Source organism: Mixophyes fleayi, chromosome 9, assembly GCF_038048845.1.
Source record: "Mixophyes fleayi isolate aMixFle1 chromosome 9, aMixFle1.hap1, whole genome shotgun sequence".
In the NCBI taxonomy this organism is placed as follows: domain Eukaryota; kingdom Metazoa; phylum Chordata; class Amphibia; order Anura; family Limnodynastidae; genus Mixophyes; species Mixophyes fleayi.
The window spans coordinates 76,569,906-76,591,372 of NC_134410.1; the positions used below are offsets into that span (position 1 = coordinate 76,569,906).

Sequence of the window (21,467 nt, forward strand, 5' to 3'; positions counted from 1 at the left end):
CAAAAGTTTGCCCCATCTCACAGGAGTAATTGGGCAAATTGAGGGCATTTGTAGCTGTGTGCAGAATAGGCACCTGAGTTAGTTTGCTTTGTACAATATTTTACTGAGATAAGAGTGGAGAAGGCACATTTATGGGTGATATTTCCTGTACCACAAAAGGATTTAAATTTTCCTCCACCTCTGAGGTGTTTGAAATTGGGTTTTGTTCTATACTTTGAATTTTATGCGTAATATATTGGACTTTCCAGTTGCACATTTACAAAAGTGCATTTCTTAGTGCACTTTGAGTGTTGTTCTTGCCTTAATTTCTTGCTAACAGTGATTACTCTTTCTTGAAATCACCTCTCTTTGTTTCTACAGGCTCTGGAATACCCTTTTACGTACTGATAATAAGTTTAATCTGTGTTCTTTGCATTGTAATCCTCATTATTGTCCTCATCATCAGAAAAAAGAAACAGAACGGTACGTCGATATATAAATTATGGGTATATTGTACAGTATTTAATCTGTATTTTTATCTGTCTATCTAATCTATCTATCTGTCTATCTAATCTAGCTATATATATATTATTTGCAATACTGATGATACAGCATGGATTATCAAATTGTAGGCATAGCATGGGTTTTAAATGATGATGCATTTTCTTAACAAAACAGACAATCTATATTTATGTTGCAAAAGTTAAACATAAATGTACATTGTCTACTTTGTTGCTAAATGATCACTCAAAATAGATGATTATATCGATTGCACTCTGTATACTTATTGCTGTTAAACAGTCTCTTTTTATCTATTATTATGTCCATATGATTCAGTGGAAAAAGGGCCCGTCTGAAACTGTGGATATTTCACTAACCTGTTTTGTAGAGTTATGGACATAGTGTAATAATGCACTTCATCTACTGTGGGTAAAAAGAGGTCCCTGGTGCAGGGGTGCAGTACAGGGGGGTGGCATGTTTTCTGAGAAGGCATTGGCTATAAACGGTAAAGGGTAATACCACCCAAAACTAAAAATGTAGTTTTCGATGGTATTAACTAAGCTAAAGTGTAAAAACATTGGTGCAGTGTAATCTCTATCCCGCAGCACCCCCCAAAAGCTACAATGGCCTAGTGTTACAATCCTCTCTCTTAATAAGACAGGTTTTAACAGTTAGTTGTAAATCCCCCTCCACATAAATGGAAAGCCTATGGGGGTGGACCATTGGCACAACTGCCTTTCTAAATTAGGCAAGAGGTAGCGAGAGGATTGACACTCTGGACCATTGGAGCCCTCTGGAGGTACCAACTGTAATGGATAAAGAATATAATATCTCCTCTCACCACCTAAAACGCAATATTTCAAAATCTGAGCTATTAATATTTGCAGTGAACAGAAACTACTTACCTGACATCTATTGCAGTTCCTGATGGCCTGGTGCACAGGTATATGATGATGATGACAATTGTCATGATTGTTTCTCGGTAACAAAAAAATAAATGATTCATTATTGATTAAATTAAAATAATACGTGCCCAATGCTAAAATATGTAATGAGCACCAGTACATAGCCAGGCAATTCCAGGCTTGTGGAATTACCTAAGGGTATTGGGCATCCAAAAAACATAGGGACCCACCTATTCCAGATGAAACTCTCCCATGTAGAACAGCCAGCTCTGAGGCTTTTCCTTGCACTCCTTGAACAGTGGATGTCAGGGTAAATGCCGTTGTCGAAGTGGGCTTTATTATGGTGGTATATTGAACCACCAGCCTGTTGCCTCCATTGTAAAACTATTAACTTCCATTAATTTTTTACAATCCACCATTTCTAAATTTCCACTTTGACCACTGGGTAAAAGATCATTAAGTACTGTTATAGAACTACAGGTCCCAGCAAGCTCTGGAAGTCATTGACAGCTTATGCATGCTGGTATTTGTGGAACTAAAAGTGCCAGTATGCCTATGGTCGCCAGTATGGTACCTGTCAGAGTATGCTGGTGCATGTGGAACTACAAGCATTGGAGACTTGGGCAACCCCAATTATTTCAGAGCGGCTAGTGACACTGGGAATAGTACAGTGAGTGAAAATTTGTCACTAAATACCATACTTGCCAACTCTCTCGGAATGCCAGGGAGACTCACAAATTCCGGGACTCCTGGGAGAGCTGACAATTCTCCCGCATCTTCCCACTTCCTAGTGAAGTGGGCAGATTTGAAGCCTCCATGATACGATTCTCCTGGAATCGCATCATTTTGGCTCACCTCCCATGCTAAAATGATGCTTCATTACGTCACAGGGGGCGGGGTCAAAATGATGCGATTCTCTGAGCCTCGCCCCCTCACATACACCTCTACACTGAGACTCCCGGAGGACAATTATTAAAGGTTGGCAACTATGGTAAATACACAGAAGACACTACCAATATCATTGGTAGCTTTTGTTTACTTAAGCACCCCAAATCCAAGAAAAAAAAAGCAGTAAGCAGTAAGAGTTATCTGTCACACAGTGCTCAGTGAACATGTATTACTATTTTCCTTTGGCTTTCATTTTTGTGTTAAGTTTATTTTCCTTTTGCTTTTTCTACAGTGAACGCCTGGAACATACCAGTGTAAGTTCTTGTCTTTCATTTTATAGCATAAAAATATATTTGAATGGTTTGATACTTAGAATAGGAAAAAAACTAAGACATAAATGTTACATTTCTACTGTAAACAACTTAATAAAAACACATTGCAGCCATGGTGGAATTTTTTTTTTTTTTGTAATGTAGGTGTGTTTTTGGAAACACATCTTTGTAACATATTATTCTTTTCCTAGGAGGAATCAGCAGGTCTTGGATTTAGGAGCTCCTGGAGGTGAATGCCATTCCTGCAATAATCAAACAGTAGCTAGTAATGATTACCAGCTCTGGAATCCACAGCCAGTGTCTATATATGAGGGTGTCGTACCTGATTGCTCCAATGAATATGAGGCTCTTATTGCACAGAACCCACAAGAAAATATCACCACTTTTTAACAACAGCTATGGTCACTAATTAAAAGGCAATACCATGAAAATGAGATTTTTTTTTTCTTAATATAAATCATTATGGCAGACAATAGGAAGCAGCTTAGCAATTGCACTATTTCCTTAATTTGTTTCTTCAGACTGTTATTAATGATTGAAAACTCTGCAGATTTTCCACAGTGTTATGTGACTGCAGTGGCAGCCAAGTAACATGGCACATTATGTAATAAGTATAGAGGCTTTTAGTTCCAAGCACTGTTTTCACTGTGATATCCTCTCCCACCACTATCACATGACATGCTGAGAATTTTCGAGCCTATGTCTGTGTAGTAGACTCACTTTGTCTGTGTCAGGCAACCTTACCTGTTTACCTTCCCGAGAGATTTTGAAAAGGATTGATCAGATGCCTGTTTAAAAGGTGCTTAACTTGCTATTTATATTTTTTAAAAAATCCACATGCAATTAGTACTTGAAGTCTCTAATTATCTGTTTTGTTCACATTTAAGGGATTCTATAGGCAGGTCAATGCTGGCACACACTTTGCAACTTAGTTGTTTATTCAGATCATAAAAACAATTAGTTCTATGAACAGTTTAGCTAATATAAATATTCCATAGACAAAAAACCTTACGGTTTAACATGTCCGATTAAGGTTTCTTATACACAATTTAAAATTTAAGAAAACGATTGAAACTCTGCTACTCAAACTCCAAAAAGCAATAAAATTACGACGATTGAGGCTGAAACCTTAATGGACGTTTTCTTGCGCAATACAGACATGGTTTGCCATCACATCCTGTGGTTAGCTGCAGATTCAGCAAAATCATGCAGTGAGAATTGTTGTTACTCACAAAATGGTGGAGCTGCTAATTCACAGATTTGTGTGTTCACTGGAATACACAGATGATGCTCCCTACAGCCAGCCCCTCCTCATTTACAGATGGTAATTAATATAAGTGTGTATACAAATTTGGAACTACATACTAGAATCTGGTTTGTGAATGTACCGAGACTTGGCTGAACAGAACCTCATATTGATGATTTAGTATTTACTAGTGCATAACTTCTCTTCCTTGTTAACTGAGGATTTAGTAAACCACCTGGGTACTTCTGCAATAAGACCTTATCCTATGGAGGACCTTTAATTTTTACCAGAGCGGGACTAATTTTTGTTCCTTCATTTTCTCTGAGCAATTCTAAAATCTGTGTCTACCTGTATATGCTAACTTGAGCACACTGCAAGTTGAACATATATTGTAATATTGTTGGTAATTAATTTGCATTAACTACTTTTTTAATAAATACATATGATATGCTTTATTGTTGTCTTAAAATAGACTAGTTTTTATTTTGCTTTCGCTGGGGGGAACATATTTTAATTTTATGTACATACCCCTTGTAGCATTGTTCTAGCACTCTCTGTGTTTGGCTGACACTACTGAGCAATTTGCCGGTAAATATTTTATTAGTAAAGTATCGTTGGCTTTATGTATCCTTGAATTGTGGTGAAAAGTGTTCAATCAGTAGAACAGGGAAGATATATATATATATATTAAACATACTTTGGTGATCTTGCCTCTGGGAGGGGGGCCTCCATGCTGCGTCTTGGTGCGCTAACTTTGTCATTAGGCCTGACCCCTCTCCAAGCTGAACCAAATCCGGCCTATTACAGCAGGGACGAGGCCAATATACAGCAATTAGCCACGCCTCTCCTTCCCACTTCACCAACTGCGTGGGGAGTATGTGGGAGTTTGCCCTGTTCTCCTGGATGTCTGGGAGAACTCTCAAAAATTCGGGAGGCTCCTGGACATTCCGGGGGAGTAGGCAGTTAATGTTTATATATATATATATATATATATCTATAAACAATATTTTACTCAGTATTTCAGATGGCCAGCGGCATAGCAATCATAGCCATACCTATCATGAGCAGGGCCGAATTAACCATAGGGCTAACTGGGCTACAGCCCAGGGGCCTATGGCATCCAGGGGGCCCTTGAAAGTGCTCAGCAGCAGTATTGATCGGCCTGATAAATGCTGCTGAGCACTTTCACTGCAGTACTTCCCCAGCGCGCTGTATTCTCCTTACTGAGGAGATCTCGTGAGTCTCACTCTCACAAGATCTTCTCAGTAAAGAGTGTAAAGCACGCCGGGGAAGGAAGAGAAGGAGGTAAGTGCCGGGGGAGGGGCGGCTCGGATCACCGGGGGGGGTCCTCACGGGGGAATGGAGGCCCCCTTAGCCCAGGGGCCTCCATTCCCTTAATCCGGCCCTGATCATGAGGTTAAGTGAGAACAAGGGTGTCGGCTCATCTCCTGGCCACAAGACTGCTTTCCTACTCATAGAATCATTGCAGGAAGAAGTACACAGTGACAACTAGACCAATCAATGTGTTCTCCCACCTGCAGTTCCTTTATGACAGGCAGCTGTATCAATGTGTGACAGGTACAAGGAGGGAAAGTAAGTGTGTGTGTGTGTGTGTGTGTGTGTGTGTGTGTGTTTTCCTTCTCTAGTCGCTGTATTACAGTCCCCAGAGGAGTGGTTACCAATCTATTTGCTGTGTTGTGACACAGCTACCTACACATATGCTACATTATACAGTATATTTATACTGTATATGCTCTGCTATAAGAAGCACACATAAAAAATAATCACCAAAATGTATTTAAATTCCAATAACTCAATTGCAATTAAATGTACTAAAGTAATTCTATTTCATGGTAGATCCCTTTAAATGCCACACAGTTTAATGCACTGACAATATGTCCTTTGTAAATGTGTTCTAAGTGCTAGCAAATGTCTGAGTTTTTTTAAAGTTACATTTGGTTTTAATACAAATAAACAAGTCAAATGTATAAAGCATAAGTGAGTAAATTCATTAAATGTATTAACATTAAGTGCAATCTATGCTTCAAAGTGTATTGAAAATAAATTATATGTGTTTCTATGCTAATTCTGTCGTTTCTGTAAATTTCAGTATATAAAATTTCAGTATATAATTCCTAATGAGTTATTTTGCTGTGTTAACTCAAAAAAATAAGCAAAAATATGTTCCAATGATTTCTTGTTTGACACAAATCCTATTTTTATTCCCTTTAACATTCATATCCTTAAATGTAACAAATATGATTAATACTGTTGATGCCTCTCTTCATGACACAAAGTATTGTACCTAACTACACACACATCAATAAAATAAAGACACAGACACAATGCTTTATTATAAAAGGTCACAGTCTATTGATCATAGTAATCTTATGGTGGCAGTGAAAGCCTATGGCCATCCAGCATGACACTGTAATCGGGGCTCCTACCATACGATTTGGCTGGTGCTAAATCTGAGTGTCTGCTCCCCTTTTGGACTCACAAAGCACATCAAGGGATCCCCCACACAAAGATACCAAGAATCAGAGTGCTTCGAGAGCAGCAGTGACCTGCGGTCAATCAGCGATAACACTGTATGTACTAGTCACTGGACGCAAAAGCTTTCCTTCCTATCTGTGCCAGTTCTGTAAAAGAAAGAAAAGTAATTAGTAACACATCAAAACATGGTAATATATGCAAAATTCCCAATGAAACTAAGGGAGAGTGAGAGAGAATTTGTGAACTGATGAGAGGTAAAACAGCCACTGGGTGAAGGCTATTAAGAAAACTGAACCAACATACATCTCATTTGTCTAAAAATATCTCCCAACTCGACAACACCGTTATCCACAAGATCTGTGTTTCTCATCCATTCTCATTACATCATCCCATTCCCATTTACATTACTTTTTTGGAGCTTCACCCAGTCTATGGAATTCCCTCCCTTGCACAATAAGACTTTCTTCTGGTCTAGAAATCTTCAAGCATTCTCTGAAAACCCACCTCTTCAGGCAACCTTATAATATTCCTCAACCATCCTCTTAACCTCAATAGGTTACCCTATTACCAACCTTTGCACAATTCACACAAGACAACAACACTCTGACCCTCACCAACAGTTGTGTATGACTGGATCATATAGCATACTAAAAACTTTTTACCTTTTCAGTCTGGCTGGACTGAAATGCAATATGTAGACTTAACCTCATGTATCCAACTCCCATTGTCCCATAGATTGTAAGCTTTTGAGCAGGGCCTTCTCACCTCTTTAGTCTTTATTACCCATTATTGTCTATTACTATTTTTGTCCCCAGTTGTAAGCTACGGAATTTGCTGGCACTATATAAATATATGTTGATGATGATTGTAGTGAACAGAGAAGAATTAGTTATAAGGATTAACCAATAACATCATTGGGGCGAATAAGGCCTAATCATAACTGAATTGTAAATATAATATTAAATGAATCCATTGATAAATTGAGCTACTAAGGTGTAAAATGTGAAGTCAGATGGTCTGGTGTGTGTTTATTTGATTCTTCTGCCCACCTCTATGTTAAAAGATAATAGTAACACTTTCAGGGAAAGCTGAGCAGCTTCAAAGGCTCCTGGGGTGAACTGCATCCTGACCTAAGAGAGTTTTTTGACACCGAGTAAGACTCTAATGAGCCATTCACAGCTTAAGATGTTATGTAGACAAAGGCAACACATGAAGGCTCTATATGCAGGTATATAGAAATATGAATATGAAAGAAAATGCCTTCATATTTTGCGAATATGTGTGCCTTCCATACTGAGGGACACAAACCAAAGATTACAGGTAATAGCGGTACCAAGGAAAAGCTGTAGTCACATGTCTTTGGGAAATGTATTTAATATTGTTATAATTCCATCATGTTTAAATGTGCAGGAGATTATGACCGAGTTGTTTGATGGGGGTATTATGTTTCTGGGATATATCTGAGAAAAGTTAAGACAAGTCAAACTTAGGAATAGTTTTGACAAACCGTAGGTGACACCCAAAGGACATTTCTGCCCCTACATTAGCATCCACACTGCCCCCTGTGAATGCCATCCCATTTCAGTTTGCTTAGAAACCTGTGTTGCAAAGGGACAAACTGTCAGTCTTTTGTGAAATCATTCATCATTGATAAGCTGTCCATCTTCAAGCCAATTTCCCTTGGCGTAGAATATACCACTTATTTGTAAGTTATACTCCAAATTTAATCCCTTTATTTAAACTGTTTTGCTTGTGCATGTATGTCAATTGCTTATTAATTGATTTTTTAACCTGTAAGCATTGTACTTTTTGTATATTCAATCTAAAAATTTAATAAGTGGTGTCCTTATTGCTCTAAACCAATTCACTGCCTGTATAGAAGAGATAGATTGCTTGACCATGCTAAACTTTTAAATGCTAAGGGGTGAATTGTGAATACACCTGTATAGCAGGCTGAGTGTGTGCATGTATGTACATTTGTGTAATAGAACCTTGAGGGGTTAAGTGTTAACCCCTTGATTGCTGGTGTGTGCCTTGCTAACTGTGTGTAACAAGGAGTGCTCATTGTGTGTCAGTGTGAGGCAGTATATTGGGGTCCTTTTGCCCTTATTCAATATGTGGTGGCAAACCGAAGTGGTTGTGGTTGTGTGAGCGCTGTTCGGGGGTTATTCAGGAAATCTGTAACCTTTGCGATAGGTGATAGGAAGATTTAGTGCTGGAATCATGTATCACCTCCAAGTCTCAAGGGCGCAGAGTGCGGTTTGTGTCTGGTAAAGGCAGTTAGGAGAGGTGTCAGGATGAGAGCATAAATCTGATATGCTGAAATAGAATATTGAATGTCAGGACCCAAATAAATCTTTGCATGAATACCTTAATTAAACCTGATCCGTCAACTCAGATAAATGTGTGACCAAATGAGCCCAGGAGGAGGTAATTGAATTAGGTAAACCCTTTATGCAGAGACCAGCTTAAGATATGCAGATCACAGACATCCATTGTATTTGATCCTGTATTTCCCTAGCTAATTGACTTCCTTTTAATAGGTAGTGTAAACACAAGCTAACTCCTGGGTATAAATTGAAGAGCCAGATGCCTAGGTGCAAATCTTGGAGACTCTGGTATAAAAATCTGCATGGTCTCTATGCAGGTATATAGAAATATGACCTTCAAAGGAAAATGTTGTCATAGTTCATATTTTGGGGAAATCTAGATGGCACTCCGTACTGAGGGGCAAAAAACACACAAGGGTCTTAAAACATAGATACCAACTACATCGGGAACAACCATAGTCACATGTATTCCAGGATGAGATTGGATATTGTTGCAATCTCATCATATTTGGTATTTAAACGTGCGGGAGATTATGATCGGTTTATTGAGGGGGTGTTATTTCTCTGAGATATATCTGTGAAGAATTACCAACAGGTCAAAATTTAGGAATAGTTTGACCAAACCTGAGGTAACACCCAGGGGACATTTCTGCCCCCACATTAGCATTCACACTGCCCCTGTGAATGCCGTCATATTTGAGTTTGCTTAAAAATCTGTGTTCTGAGGGGAAAAACTGTCAGACTTTTGGGGAAATCGAGGTACATTGATAAGCTGTCCATCTTCCTAGCCAAATTCCCCTTGACCAGAATGCAATTCATGTAAGTGCAAATCTGAGTGTAATCCTTTTTATTTTAAACTGTTTTTGCTTGTTATGTCAATATATTAATTGTTCATTCATTATTTTTCTTTATATCTGAATGCCCTGTATTTTCGTATATTAAATCTAAAATTTAATAAGTTGCGTCCTTGATACTCTAACGGATTCATTAGCCTGTTTAGAAAAGATTGCTCGTCCAGGTTACCCTGTGTGTGATTTGTTGATACATTTGATTAACAAGCTGTGTGTGCTTGTATTTACATTTGTGTAACAGTCTGGAGGTGTGAAGAGTTAACCCTGTGTGTGCTGGTGTGGGTTTTGCTAGTTTGTGGAACTAGAAGCCTGTGTGCCAGTGTGGGACAGTATATTGGGGTCCTATTGCCCGTACTCAATAGGTGGTGGCTGAACCTTGAAGTGTCTGGGGGTGTGAGAGCGCTGTGTTTGGGGGCGATTCCGTAGGTCTAAAACCTGTGTGATAGGTGAGAGAGACTGCGGGCTGATATTGTGTGTGACCTCATACAGCAAACACCCCAAAGGTATGGAAGCTGGGAGCGTGTTCGTGACAAATAGAGGTTTCCTGACAAAATAGAGGTGATATATTGTTTGTCTGAATATGTGGTAAGATATTAAATCAGCGAGTAGCTAGAGGGAGCATTTGTGATAATGATGGGGAAGAATATATGGACAACTCCACCACTCCACCATGGTCCTATTGGCTGAAGCATGCAGTGGACTTAACCCCTAGTAGGTAAATGCATGACTTGTCACAAATGAGATGCGTTTATCCATACTTGCCAACTTTTCCTCGTTGGCTTTAGGGAGATCCCGGGGGAGGTGGTTGTTCAGGGGAGGAGGGCTTGAAAAATATCATCATTTTGGCACAGCCCCCTAAACGATTGTCCCAATTTTGGCCAATTACAGCAGGGGGCGGAGCTAAGATGGCACAATATTTGTGTCATTAAGCCCCGCCCTCACCTTTTATCTATTGCGGGGGAAAGAATCGGGAGGTTGCCCGGACATTCCGAGAGAGCAGGCAACTATGCGTTAAAGAAAAGCAGCTAATGAATCTCTAGAGACTCAAGTTTCTCTTACATTTCTGTCTCCATTACTGAAGTCATGTTGTCTTACCTGTCAGCCTTTGATTAAATCTTGGTCTCCATGAAAATGGCCACCTCCATAGACATCAATACATGGACAAAGGACACAATTTCTGAACTGTGTCATCATGCCACGGATAGTGAAGTCAACCATTTCTTATACTGGCTCAGCATCAGGGAGAATTCCAGACTCTTCAGGGAGTGTGCGAGTTCACCCCTTTTTCAGGGAGTCTCCCTGACATTCAGGGAGATTTGGCAAGTATGCGTTTATCTGCAATTGGTTTATGGTCTTACTTGTCAAAAGTCACCATCAGAGAAGTCCAGGAAGAGTGATATTTACCAGATAAATCTAATAAGATCCTACAAATATATATTTACTTGAACTGGAAGAATTATTATTAAGAGGATTGAGCAATGGTTATATCACTAAAAGTGAATTTGATTATGTGTTTGATTAATTTGATTATGTGTTGAATAAATATCCTAGGCTTGCTACATTTTATCACTTGCCAAAGATACATAAACAGCTAGTCAATCCTCCGGGACATCCCATTGTCTCGGGGATGGACTCGGTAACTGCATATCTTTCTGAATAAGTGGATTTCTATTTGAAAAAATATGTATCAGGCTTGAAATCCTATGTAAAGGATTCCACTCAAGTATTACAAATTGTGAGGGAAACTGAATGGAATACTGACTTTTTTTTGGTGTACGATCGATGTACAGTCCCTTTATACTGCAATTCCACACTCTAGGGGTATAAAGGCGGTTAGAGACTCTTTATTGAACAATGAAAGTTTAACTGTAGATCAGTGTGATTTTATTTAAGAATGTACTAAATACATCTTGGAACACAATTTCTTTATTTTTCTCAATCAGTATTACCATCAGGTGCAAGGGACTGCAATGGGCAGTCCATTTGCACGTAGTTACGTTAATATTTACATGGGTTGTTGTGAACAACATGTGATATATGCTAATAAAATATATATGGATAAGATTGTTGTATTTAAATGTTACATCGATGATATACTTTTGATTTGGAGAGGTACCGAAGTTGAATTTAATTATTTTATTCAGGAGATCAATATTAATGAATTTGATCTGAAGTTTACATCTGTGATTAAAAAAGAAAAGATTGAATTTTTGGATCTGGTCTTAGACACTGCGCTATTTGATGAAAGAATAATAATTAATACCTATACATTAATCAAAAAAGTAGATAGTAACAGTTATATTGATTACAGCAGTTGTCATCTAAAAAGATGGAAAAATAATATACCTATTTCTCAGTTAACAAGAGTCAGACGTAACTGTGTGGATATAGAAACCTTTGAAACACAGGCATCCCGTTTAATAGATAGATTCTTAGAGTGTGGATATCCAGGAAAACTTTTGGTAGATTGTTTAGAACAAGTTAGAGGGTTTGATAGGACTGAATTAATAAAATATAAAGAAAAGAAGGAGAACAAAGTCAATACATCTAATTGTCCTTTTGTCACAACCTATAATATAGCTAATCAACAGATAACAAGGATCTTACAAAAACATTGGTCAGTTTTGAAGTTGGATACGTTACTATCTAATATGGTACCGGAAAAACCGCAAATTATTTTTAAAAAACCCAAAACATTAATACTAGCCCAATCACATTTGAACGAACTACCTAATAAAAATGAAAATTGGTCGATTTTGACAGAAGGCTTTTACCCGTGTGGGCATTGTAAAGCCTGTAAATATGTACATAGTAATCATAAAACATTCTCTGATACCTTGAGTAAAAAGGAAAGAAATATTCAGTGTTTCATGAATTGTAATACCCAGGGCCTGATTAAGGGTTCTGGCCGCCCTAGGCTAATACGGCCGCAGCGCCCCCCTCTCCTCCTCCGAATATATAGGTGTATAGGAACACTCCTGAATATGAATGTTCAGGTGTATTCTCCAGCATTCAAATTTAGACAGATTGTGCCATTGTCTCTTACCTGTTCTTGCTCTTCTCTCTTGCAACTTTGTTATCCTCTCGCTGGCTTCTGGAAAGTTGGCGTCCTGTTTTGAAAATGCAAAAATGTATTATAATGCAAACCCTGAATGATTAGGCCCTTTAGTTAAAACAAAACACTCCATTATGGCCAGCTAAAAGTACCCCATTGGACAGGCATATATAAGCAATATCTGAATATTTGTTGTCAATCAAATACAAACCTCTACCAGCCCCATCTCACTAATATTTAGTATTCTAGTGATTGCTGAGACCACCCATGTGACCACCACACAATCATGAGATTCTGCCCCCCAAAGCTGCTCTATTTTTTAAATACCCCCTGCAGCCATTTTCCTTAACCACAACCCCCCCCCCCACAGCCATTTTCCTTAACCCCTGCTGCAGCCATTTTCTTTACCTCCCACCCTGCATCCATCCCTCTTGCAGCTATTTTCCTTACCTCCACTCTGCTAGCTAGCTATCCCCCCCGTCACATTAAAACTCCCCCAGTCACATATATCAGCTCCCCTCCTCTGCCCTCCTTCATACATATCAACCTCTCTCCCTCCCTATAGATTTTCATGGCGCCCCCCCCCTCCCACCCTATAGATTTGTATGACATTCCCCCTCTCCCTCCCTATATATATGCAGGGTAGTCCCCCCCCTCCCTATAGATATGCAGGGTAGTTCCCCCCCCTCTCTATAGATATGCAGTGTAGTTCCCCCCCTCCCTATAGATATGCAGGGTAGTTCCCCCCCTCCCTATAGATATGCAGGGTAGTTTCCCCCCCCCCCTTCCTATAGATATGCAGGGCACTTCCCCCTCCCTATAGATATGCAGGGCAATTCTCCCCCTCCCTATAGATATGCAGGGTAGTTCAACCCCCCCTCTCTATAGATATGCAGTGTAGTTCCCCCCCCTCCCTATAGATATGCAGGACAGTTCCCCCCTCCCTATAGATATGCAGGGCAGTTCCCCCCCTCCCTATAGATATGCAGGGCAGTTCCCCCCCTCCCTATAGATATGCAGGGCAGTTCCTCCCCTCCCTATAGATATGCAGGGCAGTTCCCCCCCCTCCCTATAGATATGCAGGGCAGTTCCCCCCCTCCCTATAGATATGCAGGGCAGTTCCCCCCCTCCCTATAGATATGCAGGGCAGTTCCCCCCCCTATAGATATGCAGGGCAGTTCCCCCCCTCCCTATAGATATGCAGGGCAATTCCCCCCCTCCCTATAGATATGCAGGGCAGTTCCCCCCCTCCCTATAGATATGCAGGGCAGTTCCCCCCCTCCCTATAGATATGCAGGGCAGTTCCCCCCCTCCCTATAGATATGCAGGGCAGTTCCCCCCCCCCCTCCCTATAGATATGCAGGGCAGTTCCCCCCCTCCCTATAGATATGCAGGGCAGTTCCCCCCCTCCCTATAGATATGCAGGGCTGTTCCCCCCCTCCCTATAGATATGCAGGGCAGTTCCCCCCCTCCCTATAGATATGCAGGGCAGTTCCCCCCCCTCCCTATAGATATGCAGGGCAGTTCCACCCCCTCCCAATAGATATGCAGGGCAGTTTCCCCCCTCCCAATAGATATGCAGGGCAGTCCCCCCCCTCCCTATAGATATGCAGGACAGTTCCCCCCCCTCCCTATAGATATGCAGGGCAGTTCCCCCCTTCACTTACCTGTAGTTGTGCCAGCGTCGCTCCTCTCCTCAGATCAGCAGATAGGAAGTGAAGACGTCCTGCTTCCTGTCTGCTGCACAGCAACAGGCAGCCTGGCGATTGGCTGTGTGTTGCTAACCACTGACCACCAATGCTTTTGATCGTCGAGCCCTCCACCCCCCTGCGGCGACCACCCCCACCCCCATTTCCCCTCCTTCTATAGCCTCCATTCCCCCCTTTTGTAGCCTCCGTTCTCTCCCCCATATGTATAGCATCCGTCCCCCGTCCCCTCCTGTTTTCTGTAGCCTCCTCTTTCCTGTACTCACCGTTTCTTCATTTTCTTTCCTTTCTCGCTTCTTTCTTCTTTCTCTGTCCTCTGCGCCTCTACACTCGCAGCGGCAGGCAGCAGCGTCGTGACATCTCTACCCGGCGCCAGAAACCGAGAACCAGGCGCCGGGTAATTTTTCCACTGCTACAGTGCAGCACCGCATTATTGCAGGCGGGTGGGCGATCTGTCCTAGGCGATCGCACCGCCTGCATTTACTTCTAAATCATCACTGGGTCCCCCGCTTCAGTGCCGCCCTCCAGAGCCTGGCGCCCTAGGCAACTGCCTAACCTTGCCTAATGGGAGCGCTGGGCCTGCTAGCACTACCCCTGTGTATGGATCTGCCATTCTACTAGAGATGCTCACTGACCCCCGTGTTTTGGTTTTGGTTTTGGATCTGGATTACTGTCGTGTTTTGGTCTTGGTTTTTGTTTTGCCAAACCGCCCTTGCGTGTTTTGGCTTTGATTTTGGTTTTGTTTGGTTTTGTTTTGCAATTTTGTTTAAAAATCAATGTTTTTGGGCATAAAATAACCGAATTTAGTGCTCCACCTGTTTCTTGGATAAGTAATGTAATTGTAAAGCTATATAATTATGAAAAAAAACTGTTTAATTCCTGGTAGGCCGTCATTAATTCTACACACAAACCAGATTGTCTTCCTCTCCATCTATGCATATTGGCAATGCAGCCTTCATCTTTGGGTGTATATTACACCCTACACTTATAGTTAAATATCTAAAGAAATGGACAAAGGCAGTCTTGTTTCTGTCTCTATAGGCCCCCCTCCACTTGTAGAAAATAGTAAAAATTCAGCCGTTATAGACTGTACAATATAAATTGAAATGGACAAAGGCAGTTTGGTTTCTGTTTCTATAGTCCCCCCTCCACTTGTAGAAAATAGTAAAAAATTCAGCCGTTATAGACTGTACAATATAAATTGAAATGGACAAAGGCAGTTTGGGGTCAGTCTGTTTATGACACCCTACCCTTAATGAGAAATTGCCAAAACAGCAGCCTTTCAAGATGGTACGTGATATAAAAATGCCCCAAGTCCCTTTCCTCTTTGGGGGTAGATTGCACCCTACACTTAAATAGAAAGTTTTAAAAAGATGTTATCATCATCATCTTCAGCTTCTTCCTCACCCTCATCAGTGTGTACCTCATCATCACAGACTATCAATTCATCGCCACTTGAATCCGCCATTAGAGAACAGTCAGTGCTTGGATGTCTTTGATGGTGAAGGCCTTCCTCGAAGATGTAGTTCATTTTTATAAACATCATTTTCTCCACATTTTTTGGAAGTAATCTTTTACGGCGATCACTGACTAAGTTCCCGGCTGTGCTGAATACTCGTTCAGAGTACACACTGGAGGGTGGGCAGCTTAGGTATTGCAAAGCAAGTTTGTACATGGGTTTCCAAATGGCCTGCTTTTCTTCCCAGTAAGGAAAGGGACTACCTGACATTTCCATAACAATTACCTCTTGAAAATAATCCTCCATCATCCTTTGCATGTTAATACTCGTATTGGATGGAGTTATGGGCAAGGTCACACATTTTTTTGAAAAATCCTTCAAACCAGCCCAGATGTTAAACTGATCTGGTCTGCCCCCTGCGTCTTTCCTGCTTCTTTTTTGAAAATTTAATTTTTTACGAGCAGCACCTGCTTGAGAAACTGAAGGAGGACACGTCGTCAAGCCAAGGCCCAGTTAGGCAGACAACTTGCTGAGCAATAGTTCCTTGCAAAATTTCACATCTCAGTCATTTTGAAGCAAATGTAGGTCTTAAACCTTGGATCAAGCACAGTGGTCAAAACGTAGTGATCCGAGGTCAAGATTTTAAGAACTCGATGATCATTGTGAAGCGAATTAAGTACTTGATCTACAAGGGCAACATACTTTGCTGAATTGCTTGCTTTCATCTCCTCCTTCAGTTTCTCAAGCTGCTTTTCCAATAGTCTAATTAAAGGAATGACTTGGTTCAAGCTAGCAGAGTCTGCACTCACTTTACATGTCACAACTTCAAATGGTTTCAGCACCTTGCACAGCACTGAAAGGATTCCCCACTGTGCAAGAGTGAAATACATCCCCCCTCCTTTCCAAATGTCATGGCTTGTGCGATACGCTTGGATGGCTTTGCGCTGTTCCTCCATCCTCTGCAGCATGTACAGGGTGGAATTCCACCAAGTTACCACCTCTTGCTTAAGTTGATGGCAGAGCAAGTTAAACTATTCTTGGAGCTGCTGCAATCTCCTACATGCTGTGGCAGAATGCCTGAAATGGCCTGAAATTTTAGGGGCCATCGAAAGCATCTCCTGCACCTCACGGTTATTTCGTAGGAAGCTCTGCACCACGTGGTTGATGGTGTGAGCAAAACAGGAAATGTGATGGAATTCACCCAGTTGTAATGCTCGCACTATATTGTTGGCGTTATCTGAAACCCAGTTGTAATGCTCGCACTATATTGTTGGCGTTATCTGAAATGACATACCCTGGGGAGAGTCCAAGTGGTATAAGCCAGGTATCAATCACATTTCTTAGTTTGCGTAACAAATTGTCAGCTGTATGCCTGTTAGTGAAGCCGGTAATACAAACAGTGGTCTGCCTGTGACAAATGTTAAATAGTGGTGTACATGCTGCTGCTGTTCCTGCTGATGAAGGCGAATGACCAACCCAGTGGGCTGTCACAGTCATATAGTCTTTGGTTTGACCACTTCCACTTGTCCACATATCTGTGGTTAAGTGGACAGTGGGCAGAATGGCATTTATCAGCGCAATCTCTACATTTGTATACACTTTTTGGTATAGTTGTGAAATAGCTTTACGGGCAAAATGGTGTCGCAATGGAATTCTGTAACACGGACACAAAACTTCAATTAACTGTGAAAAACCAGCTGCATTTATTGTGGATATTGGACACAGATCTAACACTTACATGGCAGCCATGACGTCTGTGATTCGCTTGGCGACTGGGTGACTGCTGTCATATTTGCTTCCCCTAGCAAATGATTGTTTCACAGTTAATTGTTGAAATGTAGGACTGCTCTTTATCTTGGCCTTCCTCTGGGCTGACGATTCACCCCCAGTAGCAGCAACAGCAGCAGCAGTGGGACTAATGCTTTCTTCAGAGGAATCAATTATAGTGCAGGAGTCATCCAGCCTTACTAAGTGGGATGCAGAGCTAACTCCGAGCTCTACTGACGATATTCATGAGGATGGTGCTTTGGGTGTATTTTGTAGCCTTCGGGATGTAGGGGAACGAAGGGTCCTAGCTGATGCTGGAGTGCTTGTAATTTTTTTGGAAGAACTTTCAGCTTTTCCCAACACTTAGCCATGAACTCTCGTCAAATGGCATAACATAGACGAGATTCCAAGATGGTTAAGGTCCCACCCTCAACTGACTGTGGCTTTACATACACTACAAATGGCTATACAAATGTTGTCTGGATTTGGGTAGAAATAATTCCACTCATAAGAAGTGGATTTTGTGGTTTTATGCCCAGGCATGATAATGGCCTTTTTCTTGTCACGTGCCAGAACTGCTGCCACTGGTGCAGGACTTACACAAACAACCTCATCCTCATCAACATCCTCATTAGCGCCCTCGTCGCCTACACAAATCTCCCCCTCATCCTCTTCTAATTCCAAAGTGGCATCCTCAATTGGTGTATCACCGGCTACACTCGGGCTGTTCAGGCACACATCAGCAGAACTGCTGAAAGGGCCCTTCTTTATGAGTACACTAAAAGAATGCACACGATTAGACATACCACTGGTGGATGGACTCTCCACAGGAAGTGTTGTCATTTCTGATTCAGAGCATACATTATCCTCTAATGCCTTACTGTTTTCTTGCAGCTCGGCTTTCACACGTAACAGTAGTTGTACATCATATTTTGGACTCCAAATTACTTGGTCTTGCTTGGTCACGAGTGACCAAACAAGAAGAAGGCTCAATAACATTTTTTGATCTGCCACTAATAGAGAATGGCGATGGCCTCATTCTTTTTTTGCTACTGCGTGTGTAGAATGGCATGTTGGCAAAAAAAAATTTATCGGCAGTTAACTTTTCCTCAGTTACACTTCTTTTTCACTTTAACACGTTAATTTTTTTTTTAATATGTGTTTTTTTCCCTGAATTAAAAAGACTATGTACTTTTACATCGGCTTTTCCAGATGACGTACTGGGAACACTACCATCAGGACTAGTGCCAGCACCTGCTTGCTGATTCTGCTCATATGTGGACTACTTTGAATTCATTTTAATGAGCCCAAAGCACTTGTAGTGCAAAAAATTGTAGAAATACTGCTGATAAATATCACTTTTGACAGCAAGAAAAATTAGTGTTTCATACTGGGGAATATGGGACACCCCAAAGCACTTGTAGTGCAAAATATTGTATTAGATAGATACTACTGACAAATATGACTTTTGACAGGCAGAAAAATTAGTGTTCCACACTGGGGAATATGGGACACCCCAAAGCACTTGTAGTGCAAAAAAATTGAGCCTCCTTTACCCTCCTCTCTTCCTGCTCTAACAATTGCTAATAGAATTGGAATTAATAATAGAATTGAATAGATTAGAAATTAAATAATAATACAAAGAATAAGGTGTACAATTATTGCTCTGTCCCTGCTCTAATACAGTCTGTGACCTAACCCTGCTCTCTCCTTCTGTCAAATGGCGATGGATTGCTGTGGAGGCGGGTATTTATGCTTTTCAAATCTCGCGAGAACCGAGCTCTGAAATTCGAATACGTGATGGTGATGTTTTGCCTCGATTTCGATAAAGAACGGGCGGGTACTCGGATAGGCAAAGTTCGTGTGGGTTCAGATCTCTGGGAACCGAGCCCACCCATCTCTACAGATATAGGATTAAACTGGTTCAAGGTGCTTGTATGAAAGTATGAAGCAGTTGAACAATAGTAGTACTTTATAAACAATGTGTTCCAGCCGGAACAACAACAATAACTGATGTGGTATACATCAGTTATTGTTGTTGTTGTTCCGGCTGGAACACATTGTTTATAAAGTACTACTATTGTTCAACTGCTTCATACTTTCATACAAGCGCCTTGAACCAGTTTAATCCTATATCTATACATCTTTGTTGGGGAGTTTAGGGATCCCCCATTTAATTTCAGGTTCTTTCTGGCTGCTTCATATGCTTGAAGGAAGCGCAACCTATCCCCCCTTTTGTACAATACCACCCATCTTTACATTCTACACACTGTACTTGGAAACTAGCCAGACTTTTGCAATTGCTCTGGCTTTTGCCTTTTCTATAATGTAAGATAGAGAATTATCACCCTTCTACTCTTTGTCTATTTTCAATAAAGGATGTAAAAAAATACATGGTGGGCAGGTTTAAATGAAACACATGTCTACCTTTGTTTATTTTTTTGTCAGTAAACAGATTGCTAAAATAAATACCTACCCTAGCTAACTTTCATTCTTGGTTTTATAGATTCTCTAGCATTGTGTAAACATAAAGCAGAAGCACACCTTAGTACAAAAGAAACCAGTGAGTCCACATATGGCTCTAACAATTTACTGGCAGGTCATAACCAATTCCTTGGCTGCAATAAGCATCCTTGGCGCTGCAATTAGAACTCTGAGCATCCCTTTATGGCAACAGTGTTATGGTATCTTTGGTAGAAATTAAATTTACTAACTTAATGTTTTTATAAAAAAAATGCTGCACTTCATATTTGTCTTATTCATTCTGTTCCTAACTGTTGTAAGTCAGTTCGCTTCCAATCCATATTACAATACTAAAATATTGTTGGAATTATTAATCTTTCTGCATCTATTTTATTGTTTGTATCACTCATCTGGTACTAATATCTGAGTCATTAAGGAGAGCAAAGCATTAAAAGGAGTAACTTTGCACCTGGGCAAAACCATGATGCACTGGGGGAGGTAAATTGAAAATGTGAGAACAGATTTATAGTTGAGGATACAGCATGTCCTAGATCAACTTTAAATTTCAGTGTAAAGATAAAGCTATAAAGCCAATATTTAACTTGTGTGCGAAATAAAAAAGGAAATTTGCACACCTTGCATTGTAACATGGTTTGTCCAGGAGCAAACTTACTCCTTTTTTTGCTTTGCTCTCATCATCATCATCATCACCATTTATTTATATAGTGCTACTGATTCCGCAGCGCTCTCCTTAATGACTCAGGCCCTATAACTGAGTGTATGTTACAATCTTGCAAATTTACCCTTTTCCTCAATTGAACTGTGTGATGAGACCGGGTAACATCAGGCAATATTGGCCTAACCCGGTCTGTTAGTCAATGGGCCTATTGGATTACAGCGGCCCACTACGTTGTTAGTAATACCACCCAGTGGTCAGATCCTGCATTCCTTTGTGTCCCAGGAGGGAGGGGGGGTTTACACAGGAAGTATGGAACAGCTGGATCCCATGTGTCATCACAAAGTAGTGGAATGGTTTAGAAATGTGAGTGTCTGGCCCCTATCTAAAATCAAGAGGTGGGATTCTGGTATTGACTGAACACTGTCCTAAGCACTTATACAGCAGACTTTGTGGCAGAGGAACAGCAGAGTGCTTCTGCTGACGTCACACTCTTCCCCACCCCTGTCACCACCAAATTTCCCCTTGTCACCAATAAACATGGATTGTGCCCCAGGCGGTTGGCCTAGGAAGTGACCCAGGAGTAGAGGGATTTTGGTACACATGAAAAAGTGGACCACGGAGGAATATAAGAAGTTGCTGTGGATTTTCTCAGGAGGAGAACTTGGACTGATGTTGAGTTGTTGAGCTATTAGTGCCAGAGAAAACTGTTGGACTTAGAAACCCTGGGACTCAGATTGGGTATTGAACTTCTTAAGAACTGATTCATCCTTACTCCATCGGGAGATACTCGTGATCCTGGGGAACTGGTGA

At 40.9% G+C, this 21,467-nt stretch overlaps 1 protein-coding gene across 10 annotated transcripts in view; it reads left to right on the forward strand.

Moving 5' to 3' along the window:
• Window positions 1–4,306, forward strand: part of VSIG4 (V-set and immunoglobulin domain containing 4) — a 112,688-nt gene extending 108,382 nt beyond the window's left edge. For all 10 annotated transcript variants that reach the window (XM_075184544.1, XM_075184548.1, XM_075184547.1 and 7 more), the window contains 3 exons: window positions 361–462; window positions 2,566–2,587; window positions 2,797–4,306. In XM_075184544.1, coding sequence (XP_075040645.1) covers window positions 361–462; window positions 2,566–2,587; window positions 2,797–2,995 — 323 coding nt within the window. In that variant the 3' untranslated portion in view covers window positions 2,996–4,306. The remainder of the gene's footprint in view (window positions 1–360; window positions 463–2,565; window positions 2,588–2,796) is intronic.
• The last annotated feature ends 17,161 nt before the right edge of the window (window positions 4,307–21,467 follow it).